This window comes from Crocodylus siamensis, chromosome 3, assembly GCF_052110815.1.
Source record: "Crocodylus siamensis isolate JL-2025a chromosome 3, ASM5211081v1, whole genome shotgun sequence".
NCBI lineage: Eukaryota > Metazoa > Chordata > Crocodylia > Crocodylidae > Crocodylus > Crocodylus siamensis.
This window is the reverse complement of record NC_143397.1, coordinates 148,484,316-148,510,974: the sequence shown is the minus strand read 5'-3', so window position 1 is coordinate 148,510,974 and position 26,659 is coordinate 148,484,316. Positions and strand designations below refer to the sequence as shown.

General features: G+C 42.1%; 1 protein-coding gene across 4 annotated transcripts in view; it reads right to left on the bottom strand.

Annotated features, from left to right (window-relative positions):
* CARMIL1 (capping protein regulator and myosin 1 linker 1) overlaps window positions 1–25,821 on the bottom strand; it is a 278,418-nt gene extending 252,597 nt beyond the window's left edge. For 3 of the 4 annotated variants that reach the window (XM_090039499.1, XM_090039502.1, XM_090039500.1), the window contains exons 1-3: window positions 25,690–25,821; window positions 25,427–25,559; window positions 19,102–19,199 (exon numbers count right to left, since the gene is read on the bottom strand). In XM_090039499.1, the coding sequence (XP_089895625.1) occupies window positions 19,102–19,199; window positions 25,427–25,466 (138 nt within the window). In that variant the 5' untranslated portion in view covers window positions 25,467–25,559; window positions 25,690–25,821. Of the gene's footprint in view, window positions 1–5,679; window positions 5,704–19,101; window positions 19,200–25,426; window positions 25,560–25,689 lie in introns of those variants that run through there. The other variant, XM_090039504.1, reaches the window with a different exon arrangement.
* Between the last annotated feature and the right edge of the window lie 838 nt (window positions 25,822–26,659).

Genomic DNA, 26,659 nt, shown 5'->3' with positions numbered 1-26,659 from the left:
CTCAATCTGTACTGGTGAGAGATTTAATGTTTTGTCCTACAACAGTTTATGGGTTTTGGTTTTCATAAAAACACTGCAGTGCTTTGACTTCAAATTACAATACAAAGGAAGTTTTGATTCTGCAATCCTAATAGCTGTTTTATGCAAAACTCCCTGTCCCTAGAAGAAGGGCATGCCCCCTGGGAGCCATCAAATTACAGTGAAAATTCCCTTGATTAGGCAAAGCTATTCTGTGTCTCTTAAGTCATCTAGAAAATAAAGACTGAACTCTTCTATAACAACACACTTCAGATAGATTTCTAAAGGTGGGCCAAGGTTCCACCTAATTGTAGACACTTATACAGCACCTTTCATTATATTCAGAGACTGAATATAAAAACCCAAGTGTTAAAGTGAAATTTGGAACACTACAACATTCTGTCCCTGGAATATCAAACTCCCAGAAATTTTACTTCTCTGCATCTTGCCTCTAGATATACTAGAATTATACTGACATTCTTCCTTCAAAATGATATAAAATCTGTCCAGATCAGTGACCATGTGCCAAATTTTTGCCAAGAGATTTGCATTAGAATAAGAAATAAAAACATTTTGTCATTTATATCACCTTTTATCCAAGGATCTCAAATTACTTTATAATTAAGCCTCATGCTAATCCTGTGAGGCTAGTGAAGTGTTTAGTGCCAGACCCTTCTGCTTGATCCATAGAATATATTTTAAGAAAAGAAAAGAAAGCAATGGACTATTGAAGCAGCTTGTTTAATTCCTGCCTGGCTGCTGAGAGAAAGTCTGGTATCTGGTGCCAGCTCTTCCTGTTTGTGCTCCAGGAAAGGCAGCTCTTACAGTACACCACTTCAGAAACAGTGACACAGGAAGGTGGAGAAAGTTATTTCTCTTCTCGCCAATTCTGGCAGATCAATATTCCCTTCTTCTGCAAAAGTTCATGTTTCTTAAAAGGGACAACAGGATGCAAAAACTAACCAAGTGGGCCCAAACAGAAAATGGTACTGAACAACACTGCTGATCCTAGCATAGTACATACAGTGTTCCTGCCAAATGTCAGAAGAAAGGGCTCGCTTTGAACCAGCCATCTTTTATATTTTTTTTTCAACTTGTTGGAGAACCAGCTCTGAAATTAAAGCAGCACTGTACAAACTTTACCTCTTGCAAGAGCTAAATCTAGAAGAAATATAGAAAAACAAGTGTTCTCCCTCCCACTCTCCCTCCTCAACCCAGAACTGTTCAGTCCATACCCGACCTCCTCTCTCTTCAATCAAGCAGAGCCCCTCACATGCCTCCCCTCTCCCACATAACCCTTTTCAAACAGGCTTAATTCTTCCCAAATGAAAAGGAAAGGAGGTTCCATACAAATGCTATAGATATATTACAGACAGTATCACTCCCCTCCCCACTTATGCCAGGCAGTGGAAATCTGGAATATGTACAAAGGTAAGGTGGCATAATAGGTAAATTGCCAGACATTTCTTTGTTTAAACCATATGCCCCCAAGATACATTTTTATTTTATAACACTAATTTGCCAAATTATCTGAGGCAGGAAAGTGCAAAACACTTACCTTAAAGAGGCTAACTAATTTACAGAAGCTATTTCAGAAATTACGAAGAATTTTAAAAATTATCTCAATGTGGGGCTTTAAGCTTAAAAAAAAAAGCCCCTAAAAGCAGCATGAGGCAAGTTTTGTAATAATTTAATACCACAAGAAACTGCACTATTTAGATACAATGAAACTTCATAGAAGTATGAGCCATAAAACAATACTTAAAAAAAACCAAACAAACATGTCTGGGGTAGATCTTAAAAGACAACATTAAGCACTTTAAAAAAAGTATGCACTTTGCTTTATGTTCTGTATATTTGGTAAACTAAATTGCAGTACAGAAAAAAAAAATAAGTCAGAGGCCTCTAATGAAGTATATACGGTACTTTATTAAGCAACTTCTTTATGTATGCAAATTACTACTACCGGCTGTTTCCAGGACTAGGAATGGGACTGTTCCAGCTAACATACTGACAGAGGTCAGAGCTGAGTAATAGATTAAAAAAAAAAAAAAAAAAAGGCACAGACACACAATAGATTCAACATTAACATTAATCTTAAAGTCACCTTGCTTGAAGCTTGCTAACTTTAATGTACAAAAAATAAAACAAAGTAACATTGAGAAATACAAATAATAGTTGTTTTAATTAGTTTCATTACAAAATAAAACAGCAACTTTTTTTTCCATTGTTGAAATTAAAGATACTTCCTCCCTGTATCACAGCCTAGGCTACAGACTCCCATTGTCAATCAGTTACAGATTTAAGTACTCTTTCCCAGTTAATCAGCAGCTCAGACTTTAGCTCTGGCACAGAAACAGAAGTAGGAGAATTAACATACAATGAACAAAAGTTTGCGTATCTGTGTTGCTAAGCCAGTAAGCTAAAAAAAATATCTTCCTTATATAGAAACTTTATTTGGGGGCATGTCATAAATTCTATGCAACAAGGTCACAATTTCATTCATCTTCAGTAAAGAAACCTGGTGCCCCACACTCATCTTATCCATACCCTACCCTCTCTGTAGAAGAAAACACATTTGAAATTAGTATTAAAACATCTCAACTGACCACACAGTGCGGCGTGGACAAACCAGCATTGTAAAATAGTTCCACAAACCACAGCAGTCTTAGACACAGCATTTTAAAGTGCTTTGACACCATCTACATTCACCCACTTCATTGACTTAAGTCAATTCAGAGACAGCCATGTTTCACTATGTCTTCAAAATCAATCTACTTGGACAAAAAAAAGTTACGTGTCTGTTTCCTAGTCCAAGTTCTCTGGAGGTAGATGGTACCCAAGGGCCAGATTATTCAACTACTTTGTCCAGCACCAACAAAACTATATTGGTGATTAAAAGAAGTGTGTGAAAAATTGAGGGAGTTGGGGAAAAAGTTGAATGAAACCCACCACTGATATCAATTACTCTTCCAAAGTGGTGAGGCTCAGATCATGAGCAGAGACAGAGAGAGAAAAAGGAAAGAAGTTCTAGTCAAATGAGGCTTTCAAACATTGATTTTAAAAATGTGTTTTCCCATTTAACAAGAAAAAAGTAATACAGACAACCTTATCAAAGTAATACTCATCTATATTTTTAGGTACAACAGAGTCACTTCTAGCTTTCTAAAGCATCAACATCTTATTCAGTTACCATTTTAAAAAAAACTGCTGGCATCATCTTTTAGCATCGATAACCTAATCCTTCAGTCAGTGTCAGTCTTCAGAGCTTCACTGAAATCAATGGAGCTACACCTGTTCAATCTCAACATCCACAGCTTGATATCAATTTAAAGCTCAAGCTCAGAATTCTAAGATGGTATCACTCTTAAGCAAGTCTCAAGTGTTGCCTAAAGCACAGGCCTAAAAAAAGTTCCCTTTCTCAAGTTTTCTCTGTGAATAATTTCTGGTTCACTGATGGCCTTGAAGTCAATGCAGGAAGGAAGCCTCTTCATTCAGAGGTCAGTCATAAACAAACTGCAACACTACTCCATCTTCCAGCTCAAATCAATGCTCAACAGCCATTCATCTTACTAATCAGATCTCAATAGAAACTGCTCTGTGGCAACTTTACTACCTGTGCTTACTTTTTTCCTGATCCCTGTACTTTGCTCTTGTAGACCACAGGATTTAGCTGGAATGCTTGATTTCCATTTCCTTTTTGTTTTCATGACATTTTTACAAGTGGTTCCACATTTCAACAGCAAGAGAAATTACAATGCAAGTATATAAGTCTATATCTCAAAGAGTTTTTTAAAAAGTGAAAGTAAGAATATTGATGATAATGTAAAAATACAGGCAAAGACCACTTCATCAACGTTCTCCACTGGCAACACTTGTTTTTATTTTAATATGCTTGACAGTATGGAATGGAAATGGGTAGCTCAGAGTGAACTGAGCTTGCTACCAGTTATATTAGAGCATCTCTAGCAATTGTAAACATGCTGCAGCCTGCCTCTGAGTGCAAAAGAAGATTAATATCTATTTATTGATCCACCTGAAGGTGCACACACAAAGGCAAATCACAGCTACTGCTTCAAGAAACTAACAATTACAAGGGCAGTAGAATCATTCAGGAATTAGACCCAAACCCAAGCTGCAGAAGCCCCATCTCTCCCTCTTTTAGAAATGAGGATGGGGGGAAAAAAATCAATTTTTTTAAATGCAAAAAAGAAATCAATTTTTTATTTTTATCAATTTTTTTTTAATCACATTTATTTTTAAAGATGCTTTTTAAAAAAAGAATAAACATATATAGTTTTAATTTAAGGTATGTTAAAGCTCAAAGATATCATCATGGAATAGGGATTATAACTTCTAATTATATACTATGAGACAATATATTCATGTAATCTTTTTACTAAAGTTTTATAAATAGGTCACAACAGGCCATGAACTATATTAGAGGCTCCTCTATGGATTAGCAAAAATTAAAGAAAACCACTCTACCCAATGGTACCCAATGCTCAGTCTAGAAGATCCCATTAAGCATCTCTGTGACGCCTAGTTTCAGTTCTCAAACTTGTTAACAGCAGTATATGGAGATGAGAGACAACAGATCTGATTACCTACCTATTGCTTCTCTGCAAGTTTATGTACACAGAGTCAAGCCCTTACCGTTCTCAAGTTTCAAGAACTTAATAGGTGGAGTAGATCTGGGCAAGGAAGAAGAGTCCAAGATAAATGCAAGAAGGGAGGGGCAGCAGAAACAAGAGAGAAATATTTTAGGTAGAATACACCCTAATTCAAGGGATAAATTTCTGAGTACCGTCTCGCCATTGATTTGAGATCTAGTGAGAGAATGGTATGGTAGAAGGGAAAACCTATCATGGGAGCAGGCTTGCAAGAAAAAAGAAATCAAAGATGAGACTAAATCTAAAAGAAAGTAAAGAAAGCCTCAAGCTAACAACATAAGACTGCAGCACTCATGTGACGTCCTTCTAATACAGCATGGCAAAAATATCCCCCAAATATCCATGATTAATCTAATGAATTGGAGATAGTTCACCTCCCAATGACTTCACAAGTATCTGCTTCAATTAGCTTTGGCAAATAAAACAACCAAATGCATCGCTTTCTGATGCAGCTTCAAAATTAGTCTGAAAAAATATCAAAATAAATCACTGCTTTAAAATGTATAGTGAGTACCTTCTAAAGATGAAGCTTACATCTATTTCTGGGTTGTTTGTCAATAACAAGGATTAAATCAAGGCTCCCAGTGATTTAAATTGATTTGATCTAAATAAAATCCACCCTGTTAGAAACCCACCCTACTGTCCAACAGATCCCACTGCTGATGGGGATGAAGGTAGAGGAACAGTAGGGTGCAAAGGACAGAAAGCCTTTGGTTCAGATGAGACACTCTCCTGTCTCATGCCCTCAGGTCCTCAATTTTTCTAAAAACAAAAAGACAAAAAAAGAAAGGAGCATGCAGGAACATCCCATTTTGAATCAGAAACCAACTTCTCCTCACCCCTACTCTGCAAGCCCTCTGGTTTTAGTTAACAGTTCATTTCTACACAATTCATGTGGTTCATTTGTTTCTACACAGGAGCACTGTCAGGATTAATTAACGTTTGCAACACACAGCTGGAAGAGTAATAACACTATGCAAGCACCAACCTTGCTTTAGAGCAGGAAATGAGTCTGCTTCTCTCCCCTGCCCTCATCCCCTCCTGTATGCTGCTCTTCCGGAACCTTCTGTTCAAGTCTTTATGACATCACTGTGACTATGCTCTCTGAATTCCAAACTCTGCTCAGCCTGACATGACTTGTCCCACCAATTTAGACTTGTCTTTTGATGTTCAGCTCAATGTTATCTCCCCCTCCCCCTTGCCCCCCCATCTATCCTTTTGGACCCTTACTCACCTTAAATAGTACCTTATCCACTGAGCAGGTCTATGGATTTCATTAAGACTGTTTAAACTGGGCATAAGGGCATTAGGCCTTCACATTTAAATTTAAAATGTTAATAACAGTTCACCATCTTAAGCATTAAGGGGAAATCAAAAAGCTTTCACAAACAAAAAGAAACAAGTCACTGCAGGAATGGGTATTTCAGATATGTGGAGAGATAAGTTAGAAACAAGAACAGAAGTCAGCTTGTGGACTTCTGTATCAGTGTGAAGCAGCAATTATATTTAAATAATAGTTTTACATCCTCAGCATTTAATTACTTTATTTAGCATTAAAATATTACCGCAGTTAGAGGGGAAAAAATTCGAGCAAAGTTGTAGGTGATCTAAAACAAATATTTTAACAACAAAACCAATCACTGCCCTTCCTTTATTCTTCTACTACAATAATAACTGAGGAGAGTGGCTCAGAGCAACAAAAGGCATTTTGCATGGTATGTTGCACTAACTTTTTCAATTAGCAGACCCAGCAGCCTAGTTGAAGCTTGCTGTGTCCTCCACATCACTTACAGAAAATGGACAACCACTTCATGTGATAAAAGTACTTAAAAAACATTTAAGTGGTATCAGGGCAGACATGTTTTGCAAGATCCATAAAAAGAAAGCAAGAAAACTAACCAGCAGTGGGGGAGGGGAATGGAGCATAAAAATGGTATTAAAACTTGTTTCCCTCCCCCTCACTTCTACAATATTATGCCACATAATTCACAACAAGTTCAAGTCTGACACCCAAATTCACAGGTGTCAACGCAATCACTTGCTTAGTAAGGTACTACTGAACATGCATAAAAGGTGACCACACGAGGCACTTCAGGGGGGAAAAGTACCCCAATATTTGGTTCCTGTTACTTCAGTTTTCAAAAGCCAGGTTTCAGTGGAAACTATTTACTCCAGAAAAAAAAATCCAAGATAGTGCTTTTAATTATTTAATCAGATCCCCCAGGTTTGAGTGACATTGTGCGCTCTGTGTGAATATTTACAAACAGAATAGAGCACTGAAACAGTTGGAAACACATCTCAGAAACAATTGTACCTCTCTGTTGCAATGCTGCCAGTATTATAGGAAGGGTACACTGAAAAAAACTTTTTTGGCTGATACCGATGGCCAACTATATTGGCTGATACTGATCCGACTGAGGATACATAGGCCAGCAGGTTGGAAAGCAGCAAGCGGCCAGTAAGTCTGGGGGTGGGGAGGGCATGGGAGAGAGAAGGGTTGTGCAGAGGGGCAGATTGAGGCCCTCACAGTGAGGGAGGGAATGGAGTTAGGGTAGGTGCAGAGGGTGCCCAACCAGGGCGGGGCAAGGGACAAAGCCACGGATGGCTCATCTGGGGGCAGAAGGGGTGGCTCCCCCCCATCCCACCATTGTGCACACCCCCAGGGGAGGCACTGGGGGCACGTGCCCCCCAGATTTGTGCATGGGGAAAGGACAGACTGCCCACTGTGGGCTCAGGATTAGAGGTTGTGCTGGTCTCTTCCTGAGAGGGGGGCTGAGCCAGAGCTATGCTCGGAGTGGGCTGCAGCGGTGCTTGCAGGGGGGTTACAGTGTGTGCTACAGCCACCTTAAAATTCATCACACCCCCACCACCCAGCATCCTCGCCCACCCTGAGTACAGCCCCAATCCAGTCCCCACCAGGAAGAGGCCAGCGCAGCCTCCAGGCCCAGCCCACAGTGGGCAGCCCACCCCCATCCCATGAACAAATCGGGAGGACACATGCCTCCCCATGCTTCCCCCAGGCTGCATGTAGCACTGGGAGATGCCCCACCCCACACTTACCAGACAAGCTGCCTCTTCTTGCATCATACCTCGACTGACATTATACCTCAACTTTAAAAAAGCTTTCAATCTGGTATCCCACAATCGTCTTATAGAAAAACTGGCCAACTGCAGCCTCAGCTACATCACAGTCCACTGGCTGGGAAATTGGCTTCGAGGTCAGACCCAGAGAGTGGTAGCTGATGGAAATCAATCATTGTGGTGCTCTGTGACAAGTGGGTTCCCCCAAGGCTCTGTCCTTGGACCTATCCCTCTCAACATCTTCAATAATGATGCAGACATTGGTGTCAGAAGCGGGCTGGCCCAGTGTGCTGATGACACCAAACTTTGGGATAAAGCATCCACACCTGAGGACAGGATGGTGATCCAGGCCAACCCTGACAGGCTCAGAAAATGGGTGGATGAAAACCTGATGGCCTTCAACTCCAAAAAAATGCAAGGTATTCCACCTTGGGAAGAAAAACCCGCAATATACTTATAGGCTCAGCAATGCTATGCTTGCTAGCACCATGGCCAAAAGGGACTTGGGGGTCATGATTGATCACAAGATGAATATGAGCCACCAATGTGATATTCCAGATGGCAAAGTGAACAAAACTCTGGCTTGTATCCATACATGCTTCTCTAACAAATCCCAGGATGTCATCCTCCCGCTGTACTCGGCCTTGGTGAGGCCGTAGCTGGAGTATTGTATCCAATTCTGGGCTCCACAATTTAAAAAGAATGTGGAGAAGCTTGAGAGAGTCCAGAAGAGAGCCACGCACATGATCAGAGGGCTGCAAATCAGGCCGTATGATGAGAGGCTGAGAGCTATGGGACTCTTCAGCCTGGAAAAGTGCAAGCTCAGAGGGGACCTGGTGACTGCCTATAAATATATAAGGGGTGTACATCAAGGTCTGGGGGAATACCTGTTCACCAGAGCGCCCCATGAGATGACAAGGTCAAATGGTCACAAACTTCTCCTGGACCATTTCAGACTGGACATAAGGAAGAACTTCTTTACTGTCTGAGCCCCCAAGTCCTGAAACAGACTGCTGCCAGAGGTGGTGCAAGCAACTATTCTGGATTCCTTTCAGAGTCAACTGCACATTTATATTGCTGGGATCCTGTGACCCCGGCTGACTGCCTGCCCCTGAGGCAGGGGGCTGGACTCAATGATCTTCCAAGGTTCCTTCCAGCCCTAATGTCTATGAAATCTATGAAGTCCTGTCAGCAGTAGTGTGGAAACCAGCAGTTCATGTAACAAAAGCTCACAAAAGCTTATGCACTCTATTAATCAGCTAAATAAGATAAACAAGGTGCATATCTACCCTGCCTTCTGCCTGACTTCAAACTCACACAGCTAACTAGCTTTCTTTTTCCACCAAGTCACATCCCTGGACTTCACTGGGATAGCCCAAAAGATTTTGCCCAGAGCTTAGGCAGTGACCAAAGTTAGATACTTAGGAGCATCTATCATGAAAAGACTGGTATGAAACATCTTGACCCAGATCCTATACCACCTGTTAGGTATCAAGATGCATGTATGTGCATACATGTTCAATCTTTTCCTCCCCCCATCCCGATTTCTCTGAAAAAAATATTAATGACATTTGGATGGGTTCTCCTCACTATTTAAGACTCAACCATGAGGCTACAATGAAGGTGTGTGTTAAGGGACTCAGGAAGGGGGGAACTGGATCATGCTTAAATATCAAAGTACCACTCAGATGAGTAATAGATGGAAGAGAGGAACTTTGGTGTCTGTTAAATAATGTTATTCAGTAGCTGTGGCAAGGTTCAATGGCAGCTGGCCAGGATGGCTATAACATACTCCTATCTTTCAGTTAACCTTAATCCCAAAGAATAACTTCAGAAAGACACTGGGGGAAAAGATCTTGCCAAAACTAGTAAAAGAAGGGAACATGTTACTAATGTTAGCCCCCGCCAATAAAATCAAATAAGTTTGAAGAGAACATCTACTCTTGTAGATAGTACCCCACAGCCACTACTGAGACATCACAAAGTTATTGTTATTCTCCTAAAGAGGGCACAGAACCAAACACAGGAACACAGCAAATTCTTAATCTTGAAATTAAATACATAAGCAAAAGTGTATTACTGAAGGACAACTAAGATATTCACAGATCAAGGCTACATGTTTATACTCTGAAAGAACAAGGCACCAAAGATTAAACAGTCACGTAACTGAAGTAGTGTGGCAACTTTTAATGAACTTGTAGGAGATATTTAATTATAAACACCAAAGAGGAAATTAATTATTTTGGATGATACACGAAGTTTAACTCAGGGTAACGACGTGAAATTAAGAAAGATGCTTTCTCTAGCATGTCTTCAAAATACTCCTGGCCTGTGAGCATCCCAGAGGGGGCAGGAACTCAGAGGAGAGGCCTACTGCTCAAATCCAGGATACAGAACCACACTAGGGACACATGACAGGGGCAGAGCCCAAGTGATGGCTGAGTTAACCCCCATGCTGCTCACCCTACCAAAGGAGGTGTGTCCAGATCTGTCCGAGGGAGCTAAACCAGTTTGAAACTCCTGGTTAATGGCATTTAAAATCAGATATGGGGAAGGAATGGGGCATACCATGAAATGGACTCTTGGAAATTCAGCTCTGAGTCAACAAGAGGGACAGGAAGGACTACCATGTTATTTTCATCTCTATTTTACATGATGACAAGGCAATAATAGGGACAGACACGATGATCTGTGTTGTCGATTGTCTTGTTTGGAACTCATGGACATAACATGAAGTTCTACTCCTTGCTCACAGGCATATTAAATATATTCAGTTCTGGGTGTGGGGAGAGTGAACAATTGTTTAAAAGTTACACTTTTTTATGGTGCTGCAGGAAAAAAAAATTAAATCAATAGAAAGAAAGATTCTATGAACTTTTTAGAGTCCAAGGGATTCTTGCTTTTTTTTTTAATACTCCTAACAGCATTTAGAGCAATAGTAAGTAATGAAGCTTTTGGTTACATTTTCACTCTCAAGAAAATAGATAAGTGAGTGTACAAAGCCTCGGGGATAGTGCTGGAGTGGGTAGCTGGTGCACAAGAAGAAGAATAAATGAATGATAATTGCACCACCTTAAATATGCCTGGTGCCCACCAGGTGAAAGCAAATGCAAATGGCCCACTATCCTGATGTAATCATAACTGCTAAACACTGCCCCCTCGACTTTTAGTGACTGAAGCTGGAGAAGGGGAAAGGCTGGGAGGCCGAGTCACCCAAGTTGGGGAGAAAGACCCCAGCCAGCCTGTAGGCCTCTGCTGGAGATGCCAGGGACAGAGACAGGGTAAAAGGGTGTTTATTTTTTGCTTTAATTGAACAGCACATTTTCCTTGTAGGGAAGGGGACAACAAATGAGTTTTGAAGACAGCCACAGCTCCTCTTTTGATGGAGTGTGTGTGTGTGTGTGGGGGGGGGGTCAGCTTGGAAGGGATAATGAAGGGTTGGTTAACGCCCCGCATGAGAGGCAGGGGAGTGGGGGTGGGTAGGCATAGGCATGTTAGGGAATACAGGTAGGGGAAAGTATTTTTATTAGTCATGTATTGAGAAGCAATTGGGCAAGTTGGCACTCTTTTTGGTTAAGGCAGAGAAGAGGGAACAGATGAGATGGAGTAGTTTGCTTCTGAGTTTGTTTTTGTTTCCCCTCTAGAACAGCATATAAATCAAATAAATAAAGTACTCTCAAAGTGTGCATGTAATCTTCTATAATTAAGTCAAGTATTAAAAAAGAAATATGATAATATGGCAAATCCAGACATATGCAGACAGTTCTGAAATCCAGCATCAGTACTGGACAGCCTAACTTTTGCCCAGACTGGTAGGGAGTTAGAAGCAAGAAGTGACTTGACTTACCAGAGGCTAATTTTCAATAGGAGTAGTTGAGGCCTACTCTTGCTGCAAACATACCCATAGAAAGAAAGAAAACCGGCCAAGAAACTATGAGAGTCACTGTATTGGTTTTATAGGTATTATTATTTAGAGAGAAAACAAGTGTCCGTGATATGTTAAATACAGCAGGCCTCCAGGGTACAAAAGTTGCTTTGATTTGGCTTGGGGGGGGTGGTGAGAGAGGCTGTAACCTTCCAACCCTAAGCATCCTTAAAGGGAAAGATCATTCCACTTTAGTCAATTGAATTGAGTAGACCATTTCAGGGTTGTTTTTGTTTTTTTAAACACATCTTGTTTCTTAAATTATATTCACTTTTAATTTTGCATGTGCTAGGTCAGTGTTATAATATTAAGGCTGTAACAAAATGTACAAAAAAGAAGCAAGGAAATAAGGAAGGGAATTAATTTTCTATTCAATCTGCATGCTTTGAAAAGTATGATTTTACAAAATCTAGCCTTGAAGCCAAATTTCACTTAACAATGTCCCTTTCTAGAGATTTTTCAAATCAAATGTCTTTCCAGTAATACCCTACATTATTATTTCAGTGGTTTCAAGCAATCTTATTGGACATCATTTAATTAATATCTAGGAGGCGTGTTACAAGTGCTTTAAAATAAGCATGCATGTGCAGGTCTTGATTACATTGTCTTATTTTGTTTGGACTTCATGACATGACAGAGATATGCCGACTCCTTTTTTTCCTTTCATCCATACAGACACAAACTAAGAGAGCTGTCAGAATACTCAATTCCATGGACATGGAAGAGGAAACAGTATTATTCGAACAGCACCTCCATACTTAACATCATTATTACACATTAGCTGTCATCATACAAATTGTCAGTTCACATTCCAAAAGAAATTGAGAATGTGCCAGCACAACTTAGAGTAGGCATGCATGCCTATTTGAAGGTTCATCTTCAACAGGTCTGTGAACTTCAGGTTCTTACTACATAGACTTCCTACTAAATTGAGGTAATATCCTTGATCTCTCGATAATGGAATTTGTTAATTCTTTATGACTTAGAATTAGAGCTAGGTAGAAAAAAGTTACCAAAAAGTTTTCACTCTGACAAAATTACAAATTTTGTAATTTGCCCATTTTTATACTTCTTAGAAATTCCTCAAGATTACAACAATTTTACAACTATTACAGATGCAGGAGCAGGGAAACAGTTTTCCTCCTCCAAAAATACCACAAACACCCCCCCCCCCCCACAAACCAACAAAATGTAAGCAATGCAATATCGGCAAGTATATTTTGGAAAAATGTTACACAATTCTTCTAAAAAATACTACACCAGTTTTGCCTACCTCTGCTTCCAAATAAATATAAAAAGAGCAGAGGCATCACATTGCAGTAGAGTTATGTATCAAAATAAAAGTACTACCTCCAATACTTGAAAGTCAAAATGGTTTTGAAACCCTAAAGACAAGCATTTTAACTCAATCCCCAGAGCAGCAAACTATAATTACAGTGAAAACCATACATTTCCGGAGTACAATTTTAGGGTACACAATGACCACCTCACAACCCTCTAAAAATCTTTAAAAAAAAAAAAAAAAAAAAAGAGCCTTACAGAATGAAATATAAATGAATGCTCTACACAAAGAAACATATAGTGACTGAAACAGGCAACATCAATTCATCAGTATTTAACCCTAATTCTTAGTTGAATCCAACTAGGAGTTTCACTTAAAAGCTGATAGCAGAAATTGGTAATTCCTTCAGTATTTCAGTTTAAGTTACCATTAAATATGGATTAATGGTGAATAAACAAAACTTGCTTTTCAAGACCCATGCTAGCCAAACTAAGAGAATGCAGCCTCTGACTCCTGCAGTGTAAGTGACCTGAGGGTACCATCACACATAGGCAGCTGAATGGAATTTCTTAATAAAATGGCCCTGCCAGCACACTATGCTATTCTGACCCAAAGGTTAGGAAAACATAAAATGAACCAGCCACTAAGTACTATGGAGGTAAGGATATTTATTTCCTTAGCTTTAATGTCTGAAACAATTTCAATTTGAAAACAAGCATTCAAAACATACTGAACGTGTAGTAAGAACACCTTCTCTTCTTTTTCTATTAATAAGAAAAATAATGGAGTCCCTGTAGTTTTAGCTTGGTACCGAGAAGTCTGAACTGCTTTCAGATAAATTGGGAGGTTTATTCTATGTATAGTTTTGCCTCGTTTTTAAACCTATACTGGTCAAGTGATACCTAGGTCTGTTAAACCTAACAAACACTTGTATATGCATAAAATAAATGATTATCAAAAAGGTCTGCAAATTAAATTACAAAAAGAAAACCCAAATAGAAAAAAATGCTCATTCTACTGTTCTGTACTTCAAGAGGACTGAGAGCTGTATGAGTTTAAGGGAAAGAAAACAATGAAGGTTTCACTGTCAAATATGCTAGTCATCTTTCTGCCTTTGCCCCAACTTGCTCTGTTGTGCTGGCTTCTAACAGATCTTCATGGGGAGTGTTAGCTTCACTGCACTGGGTACCAGTGTGCCTTTCCCACCCTCTAAAACAAATGATTTTCAACCTGGTTGCCACAGCACCCTGGATGCTTTGAAATCCCTTCAAGAGTGTCACAGGGTGCCACACAACACTGTTACGCGTGCTAGTATGATTCGCAAGACAAACCCAGAAATTTCGTATAGGAATCCTTAGTATTAAAACACATTCTGACCTGATGTGATCTTCCTGAGTTCTTTGCAACAGGAGCTTTGCTCTATTGTTTTTCTGTAGTCAAAAAAAAATTCTGTAGCTTAAAAAAAATTAAGTGCTGGCATTTTCCAAGAGGATCTTCAGTCTAAAGGGCTAAATACAGACATTCAAAAAGCCCAGGCCTGAATTGATTCAATCTTTGCAGGTTAGTTTAACCTGCATCGATTGAACAGAGAAGCAAGTGAACAGACATTCACTTTTGTTTCTGGAAATGTAGCACATGCCTGCAGTGGCTCAGGCTAGAAGCTGGGGGGCGCTAGAGCGAGCCCTCCCTTCAACAGTGGCCAGAAGGATGGAGGCAAGCTGAGCTGGGGGGTGGGAGAGGAAGGGAAATGGCCAGCCCCTGGCAGGCCACCGAGCATGACTGGGAATTAAAGCCCCACCCTGGCCTGCACGGTCCCCAGCTGGGGCCTGCCTGGAGGGGGAAGCTGGAAGCAGCCCCTGCCAGGCTTGTCCCCAAGCAGAGGAGTATGGCCAGATGCCAGCCCTTGGAAGCAGCATGAGGTGAAAGACGGGTGAAGAGGGTTAAATCCCCCTCCCCCGCCACCACCGGCACAGGACCCCAGCCGGGGTCTGCCTGGCTTTCCGCCCCCACTCACCACTTGAGTGGTGGGGAAAAGCCAGGTAGACCCCGGTTGGGGTCCTGTGCTGGTGGGAGAGGGGAGGGAAGGATTCCCCACCTCACCCTGGTGGCCCTTAGAGCAAGGAGTGGGATGGGAAGAGGGCAGAAGTATGGCAGCCCTCCCCCATGCAGACCCAGGCTAGGGTCTCATGGGCCATAGAGGGGGTTTGAACCCTCCTTCCTCCCCTCTTCCTGAACCTGATGGCCCATGCCCCCAACCTTCTCCATTCCAGTGGGAAAAGAAGTCTGGCAGGGGCTGCTCAACCCCTTCCAGGCAGACCAGGCTGCATTCCCAGCCAGGTTTTCCACCCCACCTCCTTGACAACCAGCCTTCACTGCTCTGGCTACAGAGCAGAGGGGTTGGGCCAAGCCTGCTCTGCTCAAGCAGACAGCACAGCCCAGCCCAGAGCTGCAAAGCATCCTGGGATGCTGGGGGACTGTGAGTCAATCTGAATCAGGAAGGGGTCTGGGATAGAAGTTCCATACACTAGTTTGACCTGAATCAGGTTGATCTGGCCTTAAGTATCTGGGGACTGATCTGAACCCCAGTGACGTTAGGTTTTGGCTTTCTGAGACTGAATGGCAACTTGTAGTCTAGATGCCCAGATCAGCAAAAATGCATCATTTAAATTACTCTTATTTGCCATGTTTACTGATCATAACAGTAAGGGAAATTAAAAAATAAAAGCAAATTGGAACTACCAAAACAAAGAACACATGGTTAAGAATGAAAAATTGTATTGAAATTAAATCATATCTTCACATCACAATTTTCAAATTTCAGTGCTCAAGTTATGCACTTAAATCCACCTCAACATAAGCAGGATGTTAGCAAATGTTTATTCAGGTGTCTAGTTTGGAACACCCACCTTTTTAAAATGGTGGTCTCAGATTTCAATCAAAATTCCCCAGGACGTACGTGATTTAGGATCAAAGGCACACATGAGCTCAGAGGATTCCAAGTTAAGTAAGAAACAACTAGACTGCAGTGTGCAGTTATACCACGTATGAGAATACAAGTGTCTTGAATGCACTTTGAATATCAACTTAATTTTTGAATATCAAGGCCATAGGTCAAGTGCCTTTCTCCACTTACAAAGTTCAGTCATTTTTAAATAATTTCACTTCCTTGAAGTGTTATTGATTTTGGGAGATTTTACTGGAAAGGAAGCCTGAAAGGTCATGTAATTACAGCCCAGCTTAGGAAGTCAAGGGACCCAGATTTCATTCCTAGCTATACAGCAAACTTCCTTTGTGACCCTGAGTGCATCAGAGAATGCCTATGGGCTCATCTAGATTGTGAAAACGAGCAACATTTCAAACATGTCAGCTATTGGACAGATCACAACCTAGGAAATGTGATTTTAAACATCACCATCTTAAAACACTTCCACTGATACAATCTGCATTAAAAGTAGTGAAAGACTGTGCTAAAAAAAAAATTATATTGCACAGATAGGCTCTCAAAATATTAGGGAAAAGCCAGGATCAAGGTCACGCATGCAATTTTAATTTGGCCACCTCGTGCTTGTGCTTCATGACACTTGATCACATATTTCTTCTACTGGACCAATCTCATTTAGGGCATGAGACAGGTACTGCTCACTGAGCAAACAACTATTCAATATTCTGTTTCAACTTCATTGCTCAACATGTCCTGTGACTTATTTACTAACCACTATTCAGATCCTGTTCAGACTGTAAAAATTTTGATTTCCTTATGGGGGGTTTTTTATGGCGTTTATCACTTTTTTATGGTAGTTTTCACAAACTACCTTGTGTTCATAACACCCCTCTTAGGAGAGCAAGTATTGCTCCTATTTTACAGAGGGGAAATTGAGGCACATTCATTAAACTTTGGGTACACAATTTGAGATGTTAATGGTTTCATTTTTCACTGTATTTCTCATTAGATAAGACTTTACATGTTGAAACCACAGCTTCCATTAACCTCATCCACACCTGAGAATGTTCAGTACTTCTTCCAAAGAAACCTCAAAAAAAATGTAAAACAGGCTCTTTGCAATCACTGTGAAAAGTTTGGTCTTAGTGACTTGCATAGTATCACAACATGGTTGGTGACAGAAGCAGAGAAAATTTCAGCTTCCTTGGCAATGAAACATTCCTTTCAGTTTTGCATTCCTGTACTTCCCCTGCCTCTTTTATTATATATGCCTTCTAACTCCTGTAATAAATGAGTCAGACAACTTAAACAACACAACCTCCTTCTCTATGCAGCCCAAATCTATGCGCTGAATGAGAAACACATTTATGCACACAGATGGGAATGCATAAAAAATGTTCACACATTTCTGAACTTTGCAAGGAGGGCAGACCTTGAAAATCATAAAATAAAAAAAAAAAAATCACCAGGCTAAAAGCTTAGAAGATTAGACTTCAAAAGAGACAACAATAATCTGAATCAGCACTTTTACAAGTTTTACTGCTGAGTAGCGTGCCCTTCAAAAGCCCCCTTCACTGTTCAAAGCTTGACCTGCTTTATATAAAGTTCTTTTTGATTCTATAAAAGTAAATTCAAATATACTGTGGAGACAGGACCAGCATAAGTTTGTATATTTAAAAACAAACAAAAAACCCAATAAATTTATAAATGAGGTCACAAAATCTGGAAAATATATAAATAAATAAATTAAACCCCTCTTCCTTCCCCTAAAACAACACAAAAACCAAATAAAATCTTCAAAATACTAAACTTAGCCTGGCTCAGCATGAGGACTATGCCCTATCAATCCTGAGCAGTATTACGGTATTTCCACAATGTAGTCTGCTATTGATAACAAGAATGATCCTGCATAAGTCAGAAGTCAATCAGTGTTACTGCTTCAGTGAATCTATCAGCTTGCCCCGTAAACAAGGCTTTAAAATAAATAGATGCTATCAATCAACATTCACATTCCCAAGCGATTTCCAGTGGGGAACAAAAATTTTAGGCCCTGGAGCTATATATATTTTAAAAGATCTCCAGACAGATGTTATACAGAGAATGGCTTCAAAATCCTTACGCAATTATTCTCAGAGAAAATCTGACTACCGTCAATAGCACTATTGGCAGGGATAAGCAATATACTTTAAGACAGAATGTAACCTAGTCCTAAGTTTAGATTTAAAAAATACATAAGTTGCATTAAATGACACAACCAGAACATGAACACCCTGTTTTTGGACATGTAGATAAAACCTATAAAAACATTTTGGCAACAAAATCTTCAAATCTATGGCACTTTTAAAGACACAATTAATCCAATTTAAAAATATTCTGCAGAACATTTTAGCAGTATGACAGACATTTGCATTTTGTTACCCTGTTCTGCCTGTCTCCATATACAAGCAAAACACTTCCATCTTTTTTGTCCACCCAATTGTGCAAGATGACATGTACCACTAGCATCTTATAGCTTTACCTCTCTGCTTAGCAAAAGGGAGAAAGAAATTAGTCTTGAGAAAAAAGTAGTATGCTGGAAAAAAGTTAATGTTACTTCTTCCTCCGCTACTGTCTTAGGAACAACAAAGTTATAACGCTCATAAAACGAGCATTTATATTTAACAACAGCCCACCCTCACCCTTCACACTACAAACTGGTTCACATCTGCACAAAAATACAAATAGTAGTCTGCTTTTAAAAGCCAGACAGTTAATATTACATTGCCAGACACCACCATCAGAGGATAAATAATCTACAAAACCAGCATACAATTTCTTGAGACACACACACTTTCCTGTGTGTTCAATCTTGTATATCTTGTGTACTCAGAATTTCCACCTTGTGTCAGTAGAAATTTAAGGACCACCAGAAATGTATATTTAAGCCCTTTATTTTGGGGTACATTCACACCATAACTTGCCCTGGTGCCAGCCCACAATGAGAGCAACTTCTTGGAAGTTCTAAACAATAAACCAGAGATGCACACACAGGTTTCCATACAAGCTGGGCAAGAAGGGGGGGAAACAAGTGGTTTTTACAGTTCAAAGTACCTGAAAACAAGATTTTCCATGGGGAGAATGCATTTCTCAGTATGGTTTCTCTTAAATGTTTGTTTACTTTTATCACAGTTACTGCACTTACCAATATTCTGTTATCCACTTTGTCACCCTTGGTTTCTAGCTTTACTTTCTTCTTCACTGATATTTTAATCTTCCTCCCAATAACATCTTTGATGCTTTCTGAAATATTGGAGAGAATATCTTCAGAGAGGCATAGGACGTTACAGTTATGTTTTCAGGGCAGATTCCTCACAACCACATTTTGTCAGACATTCTTCTGCCCTGATCCTCCCAGTCATACTCATTATATTGTATAAAGCTCACTCTTGCGCACGTGCATGCATGCACACTCACACACACACACACACACCAATCAGACCCTAATAAAAATAAAATTATGGTTAATTTTATGAGAAATTTGTCATCTAGTTCAGTAACAAATCTTTTATCCTATATAAAGACTACAGCCTTATTCTGCAAAAAAACAACAACAACAACAACCAAACAACCCTAAAATTATTACATATTTGTTTCCATTCTATTCAGGCATTAAAAATATTCCTAAAGACACACCTCAATATTTCCTAACTCTATGAAAATCGAATAGCTCCTTTGTTCATCACTTTCAAACATTAGGAATAAAATTCTACTCTCATTTACACCTGAAAAGCATGATAGAGTCAATGGATTTGAGGTAACAATGCAGGCTTCAGCCCTCTGTTATTAGCATTATTAGGTGAGACATCTCATATAAAGGGATACAGAGTTATGATACCATTTCATCCCAATCCAGATGTTAACATCTGAGAGCTGTAGAACACTGTCTGTGAAGCACATTAATGGTTTCAGTCCAAGTATTAATGATTATGTATCTGCTTCAACATAAAAACTTACATTCATTGACATTTTTTTTCTTTTTCAGTCTCCTCCAAGTACAGAATCAAGCTAAAAACTAACAAACCTATTCTCTAGGGGTCATGACCCTGACCTGAAGGGACCCCACAAGCATGCAGCAGCATCTGGTAATTTACACTGATGCTCACCCTGACATAATAGAGATAAAACACAGGAATTTGCTATCTAGAGCAGTTCATCTGGCAAATTTTATAAGTTCTACCCAAGAGATGTAGAGAGGAGGAGGGATATGTCTGAAGGGCTTGTATCTCAAGTACCATGACTGGTACGATTTAGAGGCAAATGATTTTTTTCCCTTCTACATTCTACTCCTGTCTGGACTAAGATTTAGAAGTACAATACTGAAAACCAACCCAAAATCTTCTCCCAAAGCTTTTGCCAATTTAGCACATTTTAAAAGTATTGTTTCTTTTCAACAGTAAACCTTTCATACACTAGTTAGAATGTGTTAGTTCTAACACCATGCCTCTTATACTGGTCTAAATAAGGTCAGAAGTCTCTCCTTGAGGGTAAAGAAGTGTCAAAATAAGGGCCTCATTATGTGTTACCCTTAGGCTGAGCTAAAATGTAGGCATCCATGCATTAAAGCAAGTAAACTTGTTCCAAGTGCTCACCAAGTGTTTTAAAGTTACACCACTTTGGGGAAGGAGTACCTCTGGGTCATGTTACCCAGCTCATATTGTGGTAACATCAGTCAACTCCCACAAAGATAAAGTGAGCAAGCTAGGTCCTCCAATATCCCAGGATGCATTTACCCCAGCCTCCCCATTCCAGCTCTGGGAACAATCTACCCACCCTCCCAAGCTCTACTGTCCAGGGGCAGGTGGAGCCCTGCCAATGCCAGGAGGACAGACAGAGCTGGCCTCTCTCCTTCGTGGTGGTCCCATACTCCATCCTCCCCTAAGAGCATGCAGCCACAGCCACTAAAAGAGGGAGGAAGCATATTTACCCCAGCAGGGCTCAGGGGAAATGTGGCCGGGTACGTGGGAAAATTTTGGTTAACTGCGAATAACCACAGTTAACTGAACTTTTGTGTGGCTTTCATTCAGCTCCAGGCTAACAGTACAGCCCTCTCCAGGTAAGACTGGCTGCCCAGCCCCTCACACAGGGGGCTGGGATTGGGTCAGCAGGGTTTGGTAGAGCCGGCTGGGCTTGGTTTAGGGGTCCCTGCAACACAGCCTTCTCCCACCCCCCACCCATAGCAGGGATAGAGCCCAGGCATCCTGGCTGCTAGCCACACCCCCGCTTGCCAGCCCTCTAGCACAAACGAAGCAAAATGCGGCCCATCGGCCGGATGCAGCCCACCAGGCCACTCTATCCAGCCCGCGGGGCCCCTAAAAACCTTAGAATATTAATATTCATCTGCCCCAGGTTTCCTGTCATGTGGCCCTTGATGGCTTGCCAAAATTCTGTAAATGGCCCTCCACCTGAAATAATTGTCCTCCCCTGATCTAGCAGCAAGTCAGAGCTGCGCAAGTCACGGACCATATTAACCCATAAAGTGCAGCTGTTCAGAGCACATCCAAACTTTAATACCGCCTAACATTCTGTAGTTTTAGCAAATGCAAAGTGTAATAGGTAACAAACAACACGTTAAGTCACAAATAGAGCTGCTGGAATGACAGAAAAGTGTTCCCACAAAAAATCAAAATATTTTTTCTAGAAAAATTCAAATTCCATCAGGAAAATCTAAACAAAAGCTCTCAGAGTGGCTTTGCATCAATTCAAAGCATCAGTCCATAGTGCAGTTATCTTTTTTAAAACATGAAATGTAAAAATTATACAAAGTTCCTTCTTACTTTTCATTCTACCCAGGAAGAGCACACACCAACTGCTGAAACTTCCTCAGCCTGATGAAGGGTTTTTGAACCCGAAAGCTTGCTTAATAATTGTTTTCCAACTACTTAAGTTGGTCTAATAAAAGATATCAGATTCACCCAAAGAACCTTGTCTGCCTATGTCCTTAGACCAACATGGCTACAACCTACACCCCTACAAAATTCCTGGCATTTCAGTCATTCGTAAGTGGGTTTTTCAAGTCATTTTACAGATCAGGTAGCAAAGGCACAAGAAAAATCGAAGCTTAGTTTCCAAGCATTCACTAATTTTGAAAGCCTTCATTTTGGGGGCCCAGATGTTTCGACATTATCTCAGTCCCTTTTGAAAACTGCAGCTTAAGTACCCTGCTGAGGGTCACACAGGAAGCAAGCATCAAAAAGGCAATTCAAATTCAAGTGTCCCAATTCCCAATTTAACTGCTGTGTTTTTATCCATTAAGTTTTGTTGAGTGTCGTGTCCCACAGCACTCAGATGACTAAAAATAACCTTTTGCCTCCTTGCGGGAATTCATTATGAGAACATTCTCTCCATAAAAAGTATGTAAACAAACTAATATACTACTAAGATGCAATAAATACTATGGCCCTGATACCACAAGCTAACCTCAAAACAGGATACCCAGCTCCAGTGAGATAAATTTAGCTCCCAGAAGGAGAATTGGTATGCATGCATTAGCTGGATGGATTAAGACATAATTCTGAAAACTGACCAAAATTAATACAAGCCTTCAGTGCAAGTTATACTTTACAGTGCTCAGCTTTGCTTTATGGTTCTCTTAGCATTAGAGATGCACCACACATTTAAACATAACTAGCTCTTTTAAGTGAAAAGGGCATCCAAAAACCTGATGTTAAACTGCTTTTTGTCCAAACCTGACACCTTCATTTTCTCTCAGCTCTGAAAATCACTTATTTTTGCAAGTAATTAGTTAATAACAGTGCTAAAAACTTTGCATTTGGGGCAATCAAAGGGTTAGTTTTATTTACATGGGAAGACCTTTATATGATAGCAGAAACTTTTAATCAAAATCATTCTACAAATGTTAGATATGCTGAATTGTGAATCACAGACTGAAATAATCCAATAATAAAACTACAGTGTGGAGGAACTGAAATAAGGAATCTCAAAACAATTATACAATGTAACAAGTATAATTTCTTTCTGGCTAAAAAGTTGCTGCTTCTACCTGTCATTAATACAACACTGAAAATACTAAACCAAATGCTGAAATCTTCTCTCAGACACCATTCCAATTAAAACCAAGGAAAGTTTTGCCAAAATTAAGAGAGGACTAGATTCAAAATATTAGGACTGTCACAAGTTATTGTGGCACCTCAAAATTACAGTTACCAGTATATCATATGAATAAATGCATGCATTACGAAGCTCCCAAATAGCATTAGCACCACTTTGGCAGCCACTGAGTTTAATTCTGATTTATGGAGTACAAATCATTATGTCTTTTTTATTCACATGCTACCTTCTATACCCAAAGGGCTGAATTACAAACACCATGTATACAGAAATAAAATTAAAAGCCTGTTTGAGAGCTTCAGAGGCAAAGAAGATTCAAAGTTAAGGATCAAATAAAACATCTTCCATGACTCTTGCTACTATGCCAAGGTATTTCCAGGGTTTCCATACATTACATGGCACTGCAGGTGACATCACATACGTTACAATATGCAAGTAGTTTGGCTGGAATGGTATGGTAGCCATGATGGTCCAGGAAATATTCAAGAACAGCTTTTTGGTGGTATCTTCTATTGGACCAACAGTTCCCCAGGCCTGAAGAAGGGCACCTCATGCACATGACAATATGTCCCAGTTTAGCCAAGACAGTTCCCAATTTTGGAGGTCAGCTGATAAGAATTAAAATGAGCATCCCAGAAATGCAGGGGAAACACAGAGTGCAGTGCAGCAGGGAGATGGAGCAGCACAGAGTGGTACAGCATAGCATGTAGGCACCACTGCCCGCCTGCCCAGTGCACCACACCACGCAGCCCCTATTACATATGTGTGCAGCATCACCACTGACTTGCAGGGGGCAGGTAGTGTCCTGGATGTCCCATATTTCCTCATGGTCCACCTATTTGTGCCTGAAAACCGGTCTAACATATCCCCCAACTAGACAGTTTGGCCAATAAAAGGTATCACAATATGTGAGGGCACAGAGCAAGGTGGGCAAGTCAAGAGTCACACAATCACATGAAAGCAGGGCTGGAAGGGACCTCACAAGGCCATCTAGTCTAGCCCCCTGCTCAGGGCAGGATGAACTCTGACTAAAACCATCCTGCCAAGTCTCTGTCTAATCTGCTCTTGAAAATTTTCAAGGATGGGGAGTCCACCACTTCTCTAGGTAGCCTGTTCCAATGTTTGACCACCCTTAGAGTCAGAAAGTGCCCCCTGATCTCCCACCTAAATTTCCTCTGCTGCAGTTTGAGACCATTGCTTCTAGTCCTGTCCCTTAGGGCCACAGAGAAAAGCCTACCTCCAACCCTTCTGTAACTGTCCTTCAGGTATTTGAAGACTGATCTCAAACCCCCCCTCAGTCTTCTCTTCTCCACACTAAGGAACCTGAGTTTGTTTTCACTGTGAACAGTCTTACACTTGTGACTTTAAAAAAAGGGAAGAAATGCTCCCCACCCCCCTTACCTTCCTCACCAGACCTTTAATCCCTGGCTTTTCTGGAGGCCACACACTGCAGTGACATGCCACAAAGTGCTGCGGCACCCTGGACACACCACGTGCCTGGCTGTCATGGAGCCCTTCCCAGAAGGGCACTTTGGAGGGTGGGGGGCGGCATTCATCATAGGCACCTCCCTTCAGGCAGCTGCAGTGGTTGGCATGCTGCTTTTGCTGCCTTTTCCTGCTGGCTTAAGGCAGGGAAGCACTCTGTGCTGCTTTCCTATGTTCAGCAGCACTTCCAAGGCTGTAATCCCCTCCCCCCCCCCAACAGATCCATGGACACAGGCACACACACAGATACATACAGGCACAGGTGCACACAGCACAGGCACAGACCCACACACACACTCATCCACCCAGACACAGACCCACACAAACACATGACCCCAGACCCACAGACCCCCCCCCCCACAGACACACACACCAAACCCCTGCAGCAGCAGCAGTGGGGCCAGGACTGCTCTGCAGGGCTACCTACTGCACTCCACACAGCACAAGCACAGACCACCCCATACCCCCACACACAGACCTACAGACCTACACATTGCATGACTCACCCAGACATGACCCAGACCCCCACACAACACACACACACAGAGACCCACACCTACAGACCCACACCCACACACAGACCCCCCCCACACACAGACCCACACACAGACCCCCCCCACACACACAGACCCACACACAGACCCCCCCACACACACACAGACCCACACACAGACCCCCCCACACACACAGACCCACACACAGACCCACACACCCCACACAGAGACCCACACACAGACACCACCCACACCCAGACCCAGACCCGCAGAGCCACCCACCTCCCCAGCACCCCATGCAGCCGCCGCAGGGGGCCGGGCCGCCCTCCCCGCTGGGCCCCGTGGGGGGGGATGCAATGCAGACAGGCGGGGGCAGGGGGGGTGCTGCCCTGCCAACTCCGCCGCTCCCCCCGCTCTTACCTAGCAACTCTCTGGGCACGTCCGAGCCGTCCTCGCTCATGGTGGCCCTGGGCGGCGGCGGCGGCGGCGGCAGCGGCAGCGGCAGCGGCGGCGGCGGCGGCGGCGGCGGGGCCGGGGCCACTGGGCGCTTCCCCTGCACGCAGGAGACACACGCAAAAATAAATAAATAAATAAATAATAATTTTAAAAATGAATCAATCAGTGAGTGAGTGACGGGGCCGCGCGATGCTCCAGCCCGCCCCGCCCCGCCGCGAGCCCCTCACCTAGGAGCACGCGGGGCGGCTGGGAGCCGGCCCGGGGACGGGAGGCGGCGCGGGCTGCATCGCCGTCAGGGCGCGCTCCGCTCCGGCGCCGCGGGAGAGGGAGGGAGAAGCTGGCGGGGCGGGGGATTAAGGGCATGGAGAGCTGCAGCCGCCCCCCTCGCTCCCGCTCGAGCAGCTGCAGAGGCGGCCGACGGGGCCATCTGCCGGCGAGAAGGGGAAGCCTCCGCCTCAGGCCGCAGGGACGGAAGGGGGATGGGGAAGGTGAGGGCTGACCTCGCATGGCCGCATGCCCAGGCTCAGCCCCACACCCCAGCAGGAGGGTGGGGAAGAAAGCTTCCTCAGAAGGGTTTTCTTCTCAAGAGGGACTCTGTCCTGGCCCGAGAAAAAAAGATTGCAACCTGTTTGCCAGGGTGACCTTCACGGTCAACTGCTTTCCTAATCATTCACAGGGCCCGTGTGCTCAGCTGGGTGCACCCCCCGCCCCAGCCTCGTTATGAACTTTTAATCAGCACTCCCGCCCCTGTTTTTTTTTTCTTATTTGCCCCCTAGTAATCTACTGTCATAGAATCATAGAAGTCGGGTCGAAGGGACCTTGAAGATCTTCAAGCCCGACCCCCCGCCCGGGCGGGAGAAAAAGACTGAACTCAAATGAGTCTAGCCAGGTAGTCATCAAGCCTCTTCTTAAAGATCCTCAGGGTAGGAGCCAGCACCACTTCCCTAGGAAGTTGGTTCCAGCTTCTAGCTGCCTTAACTGTGAAGTAGTTCTTGAGGATGTATAATCTAAATCTACTCTCTAATAACTTGTGTCTATTGTTCCTTGTCATGCCAAGGGGCGCTAGGGGAAACAGCGTCTCCCCTAAACCCTTCTGGTCCCCCCTAGTGAGTTTATAGACAGTCACCAGGTCCCTTGTCATCCTTTTCTGTAGTCCCCTTGTCTGAAGGAGTCTAATGCATTACTCGGTGTGTCTAT